Here is a 17,651-nt window from a genome sequence, read left to right as displayed (position 1 = left end):
AGTTGAAATTTTATCTGGTGCTTCTTGAGGTCATCTGGCATCGTACTTAAACCTGTGTATGTTGCTGTGTGTGTGATTCTTGCTATTGTTTCAGAGAGGTCTCTACGTAAAATCGATCTCTTCGTAACCATTTAAAAAAGGTATTCTTATACCTATCTCTGTGCCTGCACCAGAGAAAGGAAAGAGAAATCCAGTGCTGCTGTCTCAACTTTCTTGTTCCAACTCCTCTGCTGCGTGACTGTGAAATCAGTCGTGACACATTTGCTTGAGCTGCAGGAAACTGAGAGAGAGGAGGCAGCAACAAGGGCAAGATGGGCATTTGGGAGCTGAGAAAAAAATTAGGGATCACGTGGGAGAGCAACCCAGCTGCAACGAAGGGAGTGCGTGTGAGGCTTGTGCGGAAGTGGTTTTTAATAGAGTAAACTTTGCGTGCATGCTGAAGTCTATAGATACTGTCATGTGGTAAAGGCAGGGAGGACTTAGTGGTGCTCTGAAGATTACGTGGACTCTGAAAGAAAGCAGATTATCAGGAGTAAATCATAGTGACTTTCTCATGCAAAGGTACCCTCCAATGCAGTCAACACCCCAGGACTGTTCCTGTTACTTAGCAAAATTGTGGTTTAAGTATTGTATTTTACCATGACTCTGGCTGATCTCCGTATGAGTTACATCCAATGATACCTATTCGGGATACTTTAATATTTTACTGAAATGTGATTTGTTTAGTGTCAGACGTCAGGACAGGTCAAACATCAGTGCAGGTTGTAGTGTGTGTGAATGGCCTAGGATTTCCTGCCAGATGTCTCACTCATCTTGGCATATCCAGAAGCATATGGCAAGGAAAGGTTATAGTCTTGACAGGATACTGGTTTTGGAGTAGTATGTAAGTCTAACATCAGGGATAAAATAGCCATCAGCAAATAGCTATTGGCAATTTAACAAATTGTAACCTGATGCTTTTATATCAAGAGATGAGAAGATTATCATATTAGAGAAATAATCTGTACATAGACATTGCTCTCCTCATAGCTGCCAACTAGTCTCTCCTTTAACTTGCATGCTACAAATACCAGCTGCTTTTAAACATGTTTGGTGCCTGATGCTAAATTTTTGTGGTGCCACTTACCCTAAACAATTCATTGATTTTTGGTTTATTGTTTGTAACAAAGTACGTTCTTTGAGATTTCTCTCAGTTCCAGAAGGACAATTAACTGCTATGGTAGTGCAACCTAAATCGCTATACGGGCATAACAAAGCCAATTCTTACAAGTTTTGCAAGTTTTATAAGTCCGAAGTTTCTATTTAAATATTTCTTGGTATTGCTTGTTCAGCATGTAACTTGGATTCTTTTTTACTATGCCTTTAAGAAATGAGAACACAGACTTTAACATTTCTTTTAAAGATTCCTGTGCCTGAAAACATCAGTTGGTCTTCGGACAAATGAAAAACGTCACTAAAAAGGATTGATTTTCAGGAATATTGTCAGTGTTCATTCAGGGTTTTTTTTAAAAGATTGAATCAGAAACTTTTGGTGTTTTGGAGTTAGCAGGATGCCAGATAGTTTTCAACTGTCTATTCAGGTTTATGTTTTCAGAAGAGGGGCAGTGTCAGACAGTCAGAAGTTTGTCTGGACTTTCTCAGGGCTCAGGAAAGGTGTGCAGTTAATTGTAAATATGGGTACAAAGAGCAGCTTTTAGCTGGATTTTGAAAAGACTGGGAAAACCTAGGTGTGACCAACTTGTTTTTTCTCTGTTGTTTTACAGGTTCCAGAATCTGCTGTGGTCTCGAAAAGCGTTTGTGGACAGCGTGAAGGTGTATAACCGCAGCTACATCTACATGCCAGCCTTCTCGATGAAGACGGGGACAGGACCCTCCCTACGCGTCTATTACACCCTGGAGGACTTTGGTGCCAAGCAGGCGGTCCTTTTTGCCAACCCCAATTTCCTGCGTGACATTGGCAAGTTCTGGAAGAGCAAAGGTATCCATGCCAAACGGCTTTCCACAGGACTTTTCCTAGTCAGTGCTGCCCTCGGTCTGTGTGAAGAAGTAACAATTTACGGCTTCTGGCCGTTCTCGGTGGACCTGCACGGGAAGTTTATTAGCCATCACTACTATGACAATGTCTTGCCTGATTCTGGATTCCATGCCATGCCGGAGGAATTTCTACAGCTCTGGTTTCTTCATAAAAGTGGTGTACTGAGAATGCAGCTAGAACCATGTGAGGACCCTTTAATCCAGTCTTCTGCCTGAGGATCGTAGGAGTCAGTTTGGGAGATCCAATAGTTTTTAATTTCCATGCTCTCCAACAGAGAGTTCTGTTTTCTGTTGATTCTTTTTAAAGGGAAAATAATCGTGGGTCTGCATGGACCATAAAAATGCTACTTGAAGGCCAAATGGAATACGTCCTTAATGTATAGTGCTTTATGGAACTGGGGTGGGGGAAGCAAATCTCTCCATCGAGTCCATTCAGCAGCATTATGAAAATCATGTCAGAAGCAGCACAGCTGAACTTTCCGGGGGACGTTTTTAAATGACTGATGTAAAAAGGGCATTAAGGCTCAGAGAGTCACAGAGCCACCCACAAGCTTTTGCTGACAGTGCCAAATATGACTGTCTGTTCAAAAATCCATTTCATTCCAGATTGGCACCTCATACAACTTTCCTTTTTTTTTTTTCCCTCTGTTTGGGGGTGTGTGTGAGTAGGAGAGCATGTGTGTGTTGTTGACTTTCTTTGTTTCTTTCCTTTTTCTTTTTTTTCCTTTTTTTCTTTTACTTTTTTTTTTTTCTTTTTTCCCCCCAATGGAAGGAAAAGGAAAGGTTTAAAAGCCCCAGGAGCTGAGTACCATAAGCTCCTCTGAAGACTTGGGAAAGTGAAGGGTGCTAAGAATCTGGTTAGAAGAATGTCCTAGGAATGCCCTGCTACTGAGTATGGATGGACCTACCTGTTGTAGGTTTTATCAGGATAGTTTATGTCATTGCACTTATAGCTATGCTAATGCTATACTGTGGGCAAGAGCTGGTTAAGGGAAACTGGTCTGAAAATACTGGTTTTGTAACGAACGTTTTAGTGAAGTGCAGCCTGGTTTCAGTTGACCTGCTGCAAGATTTCCACAGTGACTTTTGTAGTAGGGATGGTTCCTGACCTGTTTTGCTGTCCAGCCTTAGGGATTAATTCTGTATTCATTTGGACTCCAGATGTTCATTGACTGTCAAGGGGATTTGAGGTGTTCAGTGGAATGCAGAATGAGGTTCTTCATTTGCTTATGGCAGAAAAACTGCAGAAATGAATGTAAGTGTCATTTAAAATGAGTTGAAGCTTCGAAAATCCTTGCTCTTTGTGTGACTAGTTCTTCTGCTTGGATTGTAACGTTAGCCTTAAAGACTTGTACTTTTCTTGCAAGGTTCTCTCTGGTTAAAGATAGTCTGAAAAATAAAACAGCCTTTGGGAGCACTGAAAAGCTGCATAGCCAGCAAGAAAAAAGAAAAAAAGAAAACGGCAGGCCCTTACGTAAGGCAGCCTCTCTCCTTGCAGTGGGTGAATTATGTCAGTGTGTGCATTGCGCGCGCGCTGCTCCGGCCAGCACAGCGCTTGAAGGACTGTTTTATTTTGGGTTATTACTTGGGCAGCAGATGGTCCTATCGCCATGTAAATGAGAAATCTTTTTCTTTGTTTGCTTTGGTTTAGCACTGTAGGACAAGAAGAGAATACCAGCTCAGTCCATGGTGCAATTTCAGCTGCAAGATGTCATCATCGTTAACTTTAAAAATCCAGATCAGTGTTCTCTTTCTTATCTTTTCATCGTTATTAGCTGAAATTCTAGTCAAATTGTTGAAACAACAAAACTGTCATCAGGTTTCCACAATTTCCTGTGCTACCTGTTTTAGCTCCAAAGTGCTAGTATTTTGGGGGATGTGTCCTATCATATGTTGACAATGTCTCTCTTTGTAGACTACCAGCTGCAAGTTATATAGATATAATTAAAAAAAAAAAAGCAAAATTCGTGGCTCTTCTTTAAATATGAATAATTCAACTATCTACGTAGGACACACTAGAAAAAGAATAATCATGTTTTGCTTTTTAAACCTATGTTTCATAATAAAATCTTCTTCCTAAATATGGATATTCCAAGCGTAAAGTGGGCGCCGTTCCATAGGATTACAGGGCAGTGCTAAACTGTAAAGTTGGAAATTTGGATTAAAAAGCATTCTAGAGATTGTTCTGATAAAATCTGAATGTGCTTCTATAACCCATTTTATCATTGTCCATATTTTTGTTAAAAGCACAGTCAACACACTGATGGGACATCACTCAATAATTCATTGCCTTTCATTATGTTTTATCTATGATGTGGGTACTCGGTGAGGAAGGATTTGAAAGTAAAATATTTTCTTTACTGCTTGTTATTGCAGAATTGTACTGCGCTGCCTTTCTGGGAGAAGAAGGGGTGCCTGTATGGTTTTTATTGTGCGCATCAAGTTTTGCATTTTTTAGTGCTTTAAAGATTACATTATCTGTGAGAACAACAGTCGAAATATGGTGTGCTAAAATGGCACTGCAGCATTATGCCAGCATTTCCTTGGGGGTGGGAGGGAACGAGGAGAGTATGGGGGAACTGCCTCTTTGCTGGTCATTTTTTTGTATTTTTACCAATACTTGGGAATTTAGTTCTGAACCTCTCTGACAGCTCTCCAACCCTTTGGTAATCCTTTTTTCCATGTCTTGGGAAAAGAATCGGATTAGAAGAACAAGAGAAAAACATGTATTTTTTTAGGAAAACTCTGTGCAGTGTTTCATAATGTCTGGCTTCTTCATGTTCAGCTGGTGCCCTGGGTATCTGGAGCTGATGTATTCCCCACCCCTGTAAGACTGAGGCAGCCTGAACCTGTAGCCTGTGGTCTTTGTGAGTCCCTTCTGATGTCTGCTGTCCTGACGTTTGCAAGGGGGTAGCTTCCAAAAAATTATGAGGGTAGGGGAGACCTAGGCTGTGTTTGATGTGTGACTGATGTTGGAGAAATTGATAATTCTGGCTCTGTTCACATTTATGTATAGTGAATATAACTATCTTACAAAGACAACCAAATTTGATGGGGAAGTAAAGGCTTCAAGGATAAATAATTTTCTATAACTTCCAGAAAACTGACAGCTGAGAAAAGAAGAGAAATGAAAAGAAATGCCCCTTTTGAGAGAGCAAAACCTGTTTTAGCTGGCTGACTTGTCAGTCCATGCAAACACTGGCCAGCGATCAGCCTTTTGCCAGGCAAGTAAAAAGGGATGCAGGAGAGTACTGCAAGTGTTTTGTGGCAAGAGCAGTCACCAAAAAAAAAGAAAAGCATCTGGGAGAGTGCGAGTGGCAGCTGCATGACAGAAATGTTGGAGTAAATATGCTCCGTCCACGCTGCTGCTCAGCGTGAGGCTTGCCTTGTCTAAATCTAGGAGTGGGGTGGGTTGCATGTATAGGATCATCGATGTGAAATATGGCATTGCATGCAAGGGACTGAGGCTGTATCCTTCTTCAGGAGGGAGGTCACACCATGGGATAGGACCATACTTCTGCTTAAGGCACAAGCAAACCCAGGAGGCTAACTGTAAGTGTTAACCGTGAGAAATCAGCATCTCGCAGTCATGGCAAACTTTGGTCAGCGTGATTGTATCCATCCAGCATTTACCTATTGATTGATTCCAGTCCGTTGATGGCAGTGCCCTTAATCAAATCTCATTGCTTGTCTTGCTGTATTTTCCTTGAACTGAATTGAAATCATAATGTTTATTTGGCTGGTGAAATTCCCTACTCTAGCTTCTCTATTTCCACTGCCAGTCCCTAAATTTCTCTGATAGTGTAGCTAAAGCTGCACAAGTCTTTGCCAGGTTGAAAGCTACTGCAATTCGTCTTCAATAAAAACTAGTTCAGACTAGCCAAATGATTTGTTAATGATCCTAGTTACTAATTTTATCATAGAGGTGACAACGTACAGAGGCACTGGAATCATTGCTCTGCACAGGAAGCATTGCCCCACATTTGTGAGAAGAATAAATTAAATTCCTTTACAATAGCTGTGCATGGAAGATATTCAGTACTGAAACCACTCTAGATGTAATCTGTTTTGGGGTGTATAAGCTTTTGAGTAAATCAAGACCAATTTTTGAACTTGCACCAAAACTATGTAAAACTTCTCCTTCCTGTTGATTATGAAGCCTTTGGAGCTCCTTCTAAAACAGACAAGAAAAAACAGAAGCCAGCAAACTAAAATCATGGAGAAGGGGTATGCGTGCGCTCATGAGAATAAAAACATTTATAATTTTGGCACAGACCTTGCTATAATACTAAGAACTCTTATTCATGAATGTTGTATTTTTATATTTTTGCTGAAATGAAGATACCAAGTTTGGGGTCAACCAGCTACAAAAGTCAAAGGTCCAAGCCTCTGTTACAGCTTAACTTTTGTAGAATATAGAAATATTGACTGTTTTGTTGACTTGACTACTTTCACCTTTTTGTTAGCTTCATCAAAATGGTGTCATACGCTGCTGAGTTTGTACCTCTGTGGGTGCTGAAACTAAGCAAAGCATCTGCTTTTTTTAAATTTAATGTCTGAACTGTGGTAGTTACGTAAACCCCTTCCGCTATACATCCTCATGGAAAGTGGTTTAATATCTGGATCACCCTTGCCTATAATTAATAAGGACAACATGATCAAGGAAACTTTTGATCTAGAAGTGAGATTGATGGAGGTGAACGCTATCTCGCCATTTACTGCCTGCTTTGGTTCTTTCCTTCAGCTCGATAGATTAGTAAGTAGTGGAAGAAGTCCAGGTTACATGAAGAGTTCCTGAAGAGTTGGATGATGCTGGAAAAAAGGAAGATCAAATCAGTGGTGTAACAAATTGGAGTGTAGCAATTCTTGATAAAGATCCCCAGTTCTAAGCAACTGTAGGATATTTTCATCTGGTAATGACTGTGAAAAATGGACTACCTATGACCTACCAATGGTTTTCTGCAGGACAGCAGCAAAGCGAAATGTTATGAGGAGGGGAAACTGATTAAACAGAAAGGGAAATACAATGGAAGAAAGAATGATGATGGAAAATCTGCCTTTCCCTTCTCTTCTGCCACTCCCCCAAAACACACATATAAAATGGACTAACTAGCTATTATCCTGAGTCACTGTCTCCTTCGTGAAACGACATGGTGGGATTTCTATTAGCTGATACTTCCTAGTAAACAAAATTCATCAGGCCTTGTCCAGAAATGCCTATTCCCCAGCTTCCTGGCTGTTTGGGGGATGCTCTGGGGGCTGTGGCTGTCCTGGTGTGCTGTGACCTCCCTAATGGGACCTGCACCTAATGTCATGTGGTTCCATCGGATCTCCCTCTGGGATCATCTGGACTTGTATTTGTCCCCCAAGAAGTCATCCTAAAGGATCTCTCTGCTCTATCCTTCCTGATGACCATCCTCCGTGGGGTTAGAAGTGTGATTTAAAAAATCAGCCATTATTTAGCTAATATACATTGTTGTTTTGAACCATCTTTTCTTCTAAAGTGTTCATAAATCCAACAAGAGTTACCTCCAAATTGAAAATACAACTTCAGTTAGGTGTTGATAATTCTGTCATTGGAGAACAGAAAGGGGGTGGAGGAAGGCTGTGTTTTTCAAAGCGATTGTTGTAAAATAGCCTCTCTTTCCTTGGATTCCCAGATTTTGTCACTTGGAATCTATCAGATGTTTGACTTTTTGGTAGTTTTTGAACAGAACAATTAGTAAAAGACTTACTGGCCTTTTTGTTAAATATTAGCAAACTTATTTTCCTAAGTGTAACACAAATACCCAACAGGAGGCTTAACCTATTCTCCCTAGCTGATACTGAGAACTTAAACAGCTACTTATTCCTCCCTGATTATTCATTTTCTTCAGTTTTTGTTACGGCAGGTTGAGCCCTAGTGTATTCAGCCTCCTCAGCTTAATGCATATACTTAAAAATGAATCTCACTCTGTCTTTTCAGCTGTAAAAAAAAGCAAAAGTTGTTAATTGAAAATGGTTGCATTAGGTTCCCTCTACAATCAGGAGAGACAGGCACCTCCAGATGGTGATTCATGCTTTTCTTGAACATGGGCTGCATTCAGAGGTCTCCGCAGGACTGTGCAAACACCCCAGCTGTGTCCGTAAGGCTAAGCTGTGCAGGGCAGAGCACAACCTTAAGGGTTTTCCCCAGTGGTGTGTAGTTGCTTGCGAGCGTACCGCTGTGGCTTTGTCAGGCGTCCACCGACGCCGCCCTAACCGGGGCTCAGGCGTTGCGCGGGGCCGGGGAGGCAGCTTGGTGACGCGGTCCCGGTAGTCCGTGCGGATGATGCCAGCCCGGTCTGAGGAGTTTGGCTGTGTGCTGGGTTCAGCCAACCCTGGCATGCTGCTTGTGCTCAGGGACGGCAAGTAGTCCTCGCCTGTGTGAAGGCAGCAGTTACGTTCAGGGCAGTAGCACGTAGGATAAGGCTGTTCACTGCTGCTGGGACTTGGCAGTCACCGGAGCGGCTCCATTTAGATCTGCTGTGGGTATGATTCAGCAGGGCTGTTGCTGACCAGGTCCGAGATCATTACCCGTGGCAAGGTTAGCACTCTCCTGCTTCACAGTCAGAAGTGCCGGGCTTACTGGAAATGATGGCAGCTCATCCCTTTGGAGACCAGCCTGCTTCTTGCCCTGAAACACTTCTGATCCCTGGCAAATCTCAGAAGGGCCTATTAAAACTGCATCTTAAAATAATCTACACGTACTTCCTGCTGCTACTGAGTTGGTCGGCTTTCTGTTGAGCTGAATATTTATCCTGTTTGGGTCCCTCTAAGGCAAGCGAACCTTCAGCACTCAGACCACCTGGAATTTACTGTGTTATTTGGTGTCTTCACCTTCCAAGTCAACCCCTTTTTTTCTTTTAGACTAGATTTAACTATTGTGAGTGAATCCAAAGTGAGTATAAGCAAGCAACACCACAAGTAATAGTTCTCTGGGTTTATGAATAAGCTGGTGTTCAATAAAACACTAAAGTACCTTTTGAATAATTCCTGTTGATTTCTAATTGTATATTTAATGAATTGTTTTGCTGAGATGGGGCCCATAGCAAAGATGAGTTGCATCGTTTGCTGTTTATTGGAAGGGAGCAATTACAGATGCATCATATATTTTAAGCTAAATTCTTACCAAGAAGTTAGGGAATCTACATATTCTGTGAGAGGCTTTGTTACTGTGTGATTACCTTGGTAATAAGGGAAACGTTTTCACTGAAAATAGACACACAAAGGAAAAGAGATTTTGATTAGAACAATATAATCTGGAGCACTGAGACTCAGATTTTTGTCCCTGCTCGGATGTCTTCGACCAGGCTCTCGGTGTGCTGTGAGAGTGCCATAATCACAACTTCTTTTTCTTCTCTGCATGTATTAATTTTTATAGAAAATGCTTGAATGCTTTTTTTATAACCTCTACGTGCACTGAAAGTAAACACTCCTTTTTTAAGAGCGCAAGTTTTCTTTTCGGATACCCATAGCTTTTAGTATGCAGAGCAAAACTGACAGAAGATGTCCGGTTTTCAGGAGAACGCTGTTCTGGAATAGCCTGGCAGGGCTCCTGCAAACATGCGAGTTGATTGCTGCCTCTTGAGCTGTAGAGTTTGAGCAGATGATACAGAGTGTGCTGCACTGACAATAAAAAAAGATATTTTAGCCACAGCTCTGCCTGCTTGCTTGATGTCTCCCCTGTGCTGAGTGGTATTTCTTAGTTCTGCGAGAGCTCTTCAAGCGTGGGCTTTGATCCTGAATATCATACCTTGACTAATTTTGAAGGACTGGACTTTGAATGTACTGAAAACTGAAATGAGCATTGAAATGACTGGAAATAAGTCCTTTAATGTATCATTTGGTCACGCTGCATGGTTTGGCCTGTTAAAAAACAGACCTGTCTGTATCCGAAAGCCATTTTATCTGAGTATGAGACTTGTATATACGAGGAGGTCACTGGAAGGTGAATGAATGTCTGATGCTGCATAGGGCAAGGACTTCCAAAAAACACTGTGTTTCTATTTATATCAATAATGAAATCCCCATTGAGCCAATATTGGATTAGGTCAGCATTCAGTGCTCTTGAAACTCCTACCCCATAAGCATTTCCAAGAATTTTTCCATGCACAGGCAGAAACAGTAGATTTTTCTTTTGTTCATGCTCTTCACCTTGCATTGAAAATGAAGTGTCAATCAGAACTCTTATTTACCCTTTTTAGAGGTCTCTCTAGACTACCTAAATAATATATAGGCACACAATTATATAAACAAAATAGCTGATAGCCTTAAGTTCATAGCTCAAACACGGATTAGTATCTTGAAGAATTACTTTTAAATCATTTAGTAAAAAAAAATTGCACAAATTTTACACGCGAAAAAAGATCCCATTTTTTTTCTCCTAAAATACACTAATAACTGAACAACTTTATTTTAGAGATATGTGAGTGTTTCCCCTGGTTTTCAAGTTATTCTGCATTTCTAGCTTTGTATTCAGGTCCGTACTTCTGCAAAGCTTCCAATTTTAGACTACTCCATGTGGTGTCCTTAGATAAAAAATTAAGTGTTATACTCCAAATGTAGTCAAAAAAGAAAGAAAAACAAAGTCAGGACAGAGGTTCAGATCTTCTGAAGTCTGTTACCGGTTTTGTACTGCCATTTAGTCGTGGTGTCTAAAGAACTAGGCAAAGATCAGAAAGGAGATAAATATGCAAGATGACACAGTCTTTCTCGTAAAGATAAAGGGATGCAAGCATGTATTTAAATACTTGGCTGAATTGGGACCTAAAGTTATTAACAGATGTTAGGTCTTTATTCTTTCACTTCTCCTTCCCTTGGTTCTTCTTGTACTGGGGTGAAACCTGCTGCGTTCACAAGTTGTTTAAAATCTCCTCTGCACTACGGTGAACTTTCCTTTGGGCTCTAAACCTAACAACATAACAGAGAGACATAAACCACTTCAGGTTTATTAATACCGAGTGCAAGCAAGGTTGTATGCAGTATTTCATGTCTTCCTAGTATTAATTACTGTATTAACTCAGAATTAAAATGAAGGCTTTCTCATTTCTGATACCACTTACCCCAGAATATTTGAAATCTCTCTTCCTGCGGTGATTTCTCTGTCAGATGAATGGAGATTATATTTAGCTTAGATGTTTTGAGAGTTAGGTAACTCACGCTTGGGAAGTAAAGTGAAAAAAAACAGAAATTTTATAAAATGTAAAGGTTTATCTGTTTTGAACAGTGAAATCCAGCAAATGAACAAACCTTTTTATCTGACTGAATTTATGCTTCTGTGTTAAAATCCACCCTCATTGTTATTAAGTACAATAAGGACATTACCTTCGGATAACGCATAGATTGTAGGAAAGTGAAAAGCCATACATTTTAATGAGAAAAAAGGTTTTCTTCTCTCTGCCCTACTCTTCAATTTATAAGCCAAATTTGCTCCTCTCTTTCTTTTACTGTTCTGAGTCCTGTCAAATCAATAGAATTGCCTAGATTTTAACCAGCTGTCTGCTCTCAAAGCTGAGGGAATTCATCCTGTGAAAATTTTAAATTAAGATATTTTAAAGACATGCCAGATTATGCTACCTAGATAAAGGTTCCTATTCTGTAAGCTACTGATTTTTTTCCACAAGTGTAGATCACATGTAGTTATGCTATTCGTTGGTTGGTTTTGTAAGGCAGGTATCTTACTGCATTTGAAATGTCTGCTGTGCTAAGGTGTCAGAGTCTGAAATCAAATCATGATCCAAGTCATGTCCTTGTTTCAGCAAGTTATGTAGAAGTGATCCATGTGCTGCTCTATCTGTCAAGTATATTGTATGAGCCAAGTGAAAATGAAAAAAGGATTTTTCTACAGTGTGAAGCTTCACAGTTGAGTGAGGAATTAGATATCCTCAAGTAATTTATTGTCCATGATGGTCTGATGCCTGGCTAATGTTTCCATTCATTGTCAGATAATTTTGTTAGACTTTATTGATGTAATGATATGATCTTTTCCCCCTGCTATTCAACTGCAATTTTTCTTTTCTGATGGTTTTTGCGGGGAAGAAATCTTTCTTTTTTCTCTTTTTTTTTTTTTAATGACGTTTTATATCTAAGGCTTAATTCTAGTCTCAGATGCTGTTTGTCTTAAAAATGTTGGTCTTATGCTTTTTTCCTGTGTTGTGCACAGTATCTTCTTTTCGTAACGCTACGTATGATGGTCAACAATGAAGTCTCGACAAATCATGTTTCTCTTAACCATTAAAAGTCTTTGAGAACTGAAAATTCTTCTGGCTTTAATAAGTCTGGCTGTAAGTGTCTTTGGGTTTTAGCCCAAATTGCACCTAGTCGAATCTTGAGTCTTTGCAATATCTTAGTGCGCTCATAGTCATCAGGCATCAACAAAATATAAATTCATTTCCAAAATTGCTTTCAACCTCAGTGAAAAACAAGGAGTCTTTAATAAACCTTCTTAATAATGGCCTGTAACTACCACGGTGACAAAAATATTTTTAATTTTCGTTTTATTTGTCTCATGGAAGTTACAAGCTCAGACAAGGATACAAACAACTCGAATCAGTATGAGTCGAGTTGTCCTCTTGGTTTTGGTACATGTATGCTTTCCATTGACCTTACTATTTTTCATTTTTTCTTTTGTTTGCATCTCGGTGAATATCTCTCAGATTCTCTTCCAATACTTAAATTATTACTACATGTAATGTAGAGGAATTGCTCTTAGTAAGGTTTCTGTTCCACTGGGGAGTTTACTAGCAGTCTGCATTTTAAGTGCGAAAGGGGGTTTACCCTCCTCTTGGGGGAGAACTGTTTGGGTGAGAAAGCAAAGCATTAAAAGCCGCTGCCTGGGTCTCGTCTTGCTTGTGCTGCGTACTCGTGCCGGGGGCGGAGGGCAGCCACTGGCTCCTGAACCTCCTGGGGCTTCGGGAGACGCTCAGAGGTGCTGCCGGGGCTCTACCTTGTGCTGAGCAGCGGGGCCGGCCTGGCACAGGGGTTTGGGGTGGTCCTGGGGCTGCTGGGTGCTCACAGTCCGGCCGGGTGAGAGAAGAGCCAGCGGGGCAGCGGAAGGCGATACGAGCCCCGGGATGAAACGTGCAGCATGGTGCCAGCCCTCGCTTGGCGGGGGCTGAGCAGGAGCCGCTGCCGTGTGCTGCCTACCGCGGGCTCCCTGCCCGGCACGTGGCATGGGGACCCTGGTGCTCAGGCACGGCCAGCCTCGCTGGCCCTGCCGGGAAGCAGAGTTCTGAGTCTGAGAAGTAGTCTCCCGGCTGGAAACTCCTGGAGCACGGTGGTGTCGTCCCCTGCCTTGCCTTTCCTGGTCCTGAGCAGCTCATCGCCAGAGCTGGGTGCCGGGAGCTCCCCTCGGCTCCACGCCGCAGCCTCCTGGTGCCACAGCGGAGCCGAGACATCTGCTGAGGGACAAGCCAGCAAGTGTCTGGGCCCTCTTGAAGGCGGCAGAAACTTCAAGTGCAACAGCTGTAGCAACATGGCTCTTTTTCCCTTGTTGTGGAAGGGAAGGCAGTGCAAAACTTTTCCATGCCATGCTTTAGCTGCTTACAGGTCGAGAGCAAGACAGTTTGCTGTAAATTCTGATTTTTCGCCCTAAGCGTGGGATAGAAACGTCTCCCGTTTTTATTTTGAAACCTAGATTTTTTTAAAAAGATGTATTTCAGGACAATTATGAATATCTAAGTTAGCAACTGAAATCTCATAAGGTCATTTTCATCTTCTCCAGCTCTGGCAGTTCAAGGTGACACAGCAATCCTGCCTTCATGGTGGAAGTCCTTTAAGGACTTCTAAACCTTTCTGTTTCTTAAGCGTACCAGACACCTTGCTTTAACCTGTGTCAGTGCTGGTTCTATCTGGCTATTTCCGAAAGCTCAAGAGAAAAACAAAGAAACAAAGACACAAAGGAAATTAAAGGTGCTTAGCTGTGACGTTTTTATAGGGTGGTACATTGCTTTGATAATGAACTGTGAAACGTAGCATGTGGATGATGATGATGAATGTAAAAGACTGCATGTGTTTTTATTTGAATGTGGTGTCCATGAGCTGGATTATTAGTATGAGCTCTGTAGTGTAAAAATACTGAAAAGAGAAGTGAAATGGAAAGAAGGTATTTCTAGCAGTTTTTGCAGTGAACCACACCCTCTTTCGTCTGTCTCCCTTTTCACAACCAGACTCAGATTCCAGTAACGTAAACTTTACCGTTAGGATGGTAATAAACAAACTGCTCTCTTCCTAAAGTTAAATACGTTTCCTTCCAGCGTTGTAAGAGAAAAATCTATGTGCATTTCCAGCAGATCAGACTTCTTCCCAGGCGTGGGCTCATAGGGCTGCACTGGCTGGGAGATAAGTTGGGGTCACTGATGATGCCATACCGTGTGTTTCCTGCCCACAGAATTCAATAGTCTGTTCCTGTGCCAGGAAATAAGTGACTGTGGTTTGGTACGGATTGCTGCTTGCTTATGGCTGGAAACTGAAGTGCAAGCTAAAATGCCATGAGCTCCCTTCCATTTCTTGTAGGCACAGACAGCACACAGCTCGAGGAAGTTTTGACCTTGACTGGAACAGAAATGGGCCAGGCAGAGGTTTTTCAAAATTATTACTTTTGCATTTACCTGACTGAGGTATTCATGAGAAGTCAGTGATTTCAGGAAGGACTGACATTTGTTCCCTTACCTCTGAGTTGCAGTGATCCTGAAATACCTGCCCAGGCACAGGGACCTAGGGAACGCACAGCTGGCTCATCACTGGGGTTATACCAACTCCCTGGTGTTTTGCTTTGGGACAAAATAGGTTATTTGAAGGCAAGCAGCCCAAGAAGCATTGCTTGAAGGATCATGATTGGCTTCTGCTTGTCTCCACCTGTAGCTGCAAGGTCCCTGCTCTCACCTTCCCTGTCATACCATCTGCACACCTCACACCTCCTGCTTTGTAGCTGACCCTATCTGCAAGGCTGGCTATGAGAGAGGGCAAGCCTTCCTCCAGGTGGAATGTTCAAGAAAGTGATGCTTGAATCGATGGTGAAACACACTGTACCATAAATGTATGTTTGGAAGGAGCTCAGTGTTTGGTTAAAACAAGCTGACTTGGGATCAGTCTGTGGTTTATAGTAATGCTGGTGTACAACAGCCCAGGCAGGACAGATGCAAGGTGTCTCCTGTCTCTTTGCCATTTTTGCGCTCTCGTACAATATTTCCAAAGGAGCAACGTGATGTGGGACGTCAGTGTTAGCTGGTGAATTTTGCCCTTGTGTAATTCTAGTACTTTGATTTGTGTTCCTTCTTATCTTGCCCAGTTTATTGAAAAATGTGATGGTAATGTGGTAGTTCAATGTCTTGAGATGGTTTTAAAGTAGATAAGCAAACCATTATGCCTCTGAGGTTGCATAACTTCATGGATTTGTCTTACCTCCAGTGACCAGCATGTAATATTTGTTGTATCATTTATGATGTATGTAAGCTTTACAGGCTGGATGTTGTGTCAAAATGACGTGAGCACTTGGGTAAACATCTCCTTGAATCACCATCGTTTTGGCACGCTCAGGGGCAAAGGTACTTGTGTGGAGTGTGTTAAACATCACAAAGCGTGTTGTTGTTTAGAGTCTTGTGATTAGGGCTTCGATCTAATTCTCTCCAATGTAGCAAATGTTTGCTGTCGGCTAACACTGTTACAAGGACTAAGGGTTTATCTTTCTTTGCCTGGCAATAATGTATTTTCTATTATGTCAGTAGAATTTGTTCATTTTCAAGTAGTGTGGAGTGCTCCTTTGAAGAATGTCTCTTTTTCAGGTGGTTTCATGGTGACTGTACCCCAAAATGTCTAGATGTCTCTCAATAGCAAAAATTGCTTTGTTATTGAATGTATTATTTATTAACAGTATCTTGTTGTCTTTTTCTAGTCACATTTTACAAAATATGCCGCAAGCATCTCATGATTTTTATAAGGAAAGTCTTATTTATAATATTCATGCAAGTGGACGGAAACAAATCTCAATTTTATAGTAGTCCATGCTTTTTTTCATAGCTGCAGAGTCTTAATAAGCATGATCAGAAGGGACAGCCTCATTGTTTTGTTTAATTTTGATGGAATTTTTCAAAGGTAACTATTATGTTATTTATAATTTGGACTTAATTATCTTAACAAATAAATATCTCCATTTTAAGAAATGAAAATAGTATTTGTGGGGCTTCTTTTTCTTCTCTTTTCCCCATTATCTAACTCAGTATATCCAAACAATCAAGGTCATTTCCTCTTCCTCTTTATGTTGTCCTGTGGAGTCTATTGTCATGTCAAGATTTACATCCATTGTCCTCATCTGATATTTCTGGTTATTTTGCTTACTCAATTCCTTTTCTTTGTAGCTTAGTCAGTGAGATGAATTTATGTACAGTGTTAGTCTGAGAATTAACCTGGGGCTGAACCTGAACATTTCTGCCTTCCCAGAACAACCCAGAAACACAACTTTGGGTGCATGTAGGAATCCCAAGGAGACACAGGCGTTTTGTCAGAGGTTCCCATTCCACACTCGAATCAGTGTAACTGAATCCCACTTGCTTGGACTGGATGTTCCAGTGCTCAGTCTAATACCCACATTAAGAGGCCTTGAGTACATTTTCTAAAGCAAATGATGATTCTACTATTTGAACATCTGATTGACCTAGCTTAGATGTCTTTAGATTTTCAAGCCAGATTTTCCAAGTGCAGATTTTCTGTGCACAAGCCTCTTCAAGATAGCTGGAGTTTGACACTGAGTTCCTTTTGAGTTTGTGAAAATGTCCTCTCTCACTTTAATCCTCCCCGCCCCCACCACTCCCCTAAACCCAATGGAATATATAGGATGAAATGGTCCTGGCCAGTCCAGGGACAGTTGGAGTAGGGTTCCTGAGCCTGGTAGATACAAAAACCCAAGCATCTCTGCCTATCTTCATTTTATCACAAGAATTATCTATAGCAAAGATGGTCTTTGCTAAGGTAAGAGAGGAGGACAGAAGCTCCCTTTCCTTTAGCTGAGATTGTTCTAATTCAAAAAACTGTCTATTGAAGATGAGTGAGAGACCATTTAACTTCCAATTTACTCAGGTGTGGGCAGATAGGAATTGCTGAAGGCAACTGAGGATGAAGTCCCAGTGATTATGTTTGTGCTAGAAATCCTCAGATGATGCTTTAACTTTCCTTGGCTCTCTAGCATTTTTATTTCCTTTCCCTAAATGCAGTTTCCTACCCAGTGAGTAAATGAGAGTTCCTTGTTCTTCTCATTTAGTATTTCTTAGTTTTCAGAATATACCATCTCCATCTGGGTCACTCACTAGATTTCTTCCTGTTGCAAAGAGGAACAAATGTCAATGGGGGCTCACAAAATGAGAACTCCTTGCCTCCGAGGTCTTCTGCCAGGTGAGTTGTCAACGGGTGGAAGCTTCTGCGCAGGGTCTCTCTGTTGCGTGCTTGCTTGTATAGTGCACGTTGGCAATACTGCCTTGCACACTGGGAAACCTAGGTCAAATCTCCAAGTCCTTGAAGCTACATTTCACTTTCAGCTGGTGAAGTGCTACTTGAAAGCTATGTCTTGCAGCTACTGTTAGGTTTTTCCCTCCAGGAGGGAATCA

The 17,651-nt window shown here is 41.4% G+C and overlaps 1 protein-coding gene across 1 annotated transcript in view; it reads left to right on the top strand.

Annotated features, from left to right (window-relative positions):
- The window catches only part of ST8SIA1 (ST8 alpha-N-acetyl-neuraminide alpha-2,8-sialyltransferase 1), a 136,702-nt gene extending 120,482 nt beyond the window's left edge, over positions 1 to 16,220 (top strand). The window contains exon 5 of the mRNA XM_052789667.1: positions 1,764 to 16,220. Coding sequence (XP_052645627.1) covers positions 1,764 to 2,250 — 487 coding nt within the window. The 3' untranslated portion in view covers positions 2,251 to 16,220. The remainder of the gene's footprint in view (positions 1 to 1,763) is intronic.
- Positions 16,221 to 17,651: the final 1,431 nt, after the last annotated feature.

Source organism: Harpia harpyja, chromosome 6 (assembly GCF_026419915.1).
Source record: "Harpia harpyja isolate bHarHar1 chromosome 6, bHarHar1 primary haplotype, whole genome shotgun sequence".
NCBI classification, from domain to species: domain Eukaryota; kingdom Metazoa; phylum Chordata; class Aves; order Accipitriformes; family Accipitridae; genus Harpia; species Harpia harpyja.
This window is presented reverse-complemented; position numbering and strand designations above follow the sequence as displayed.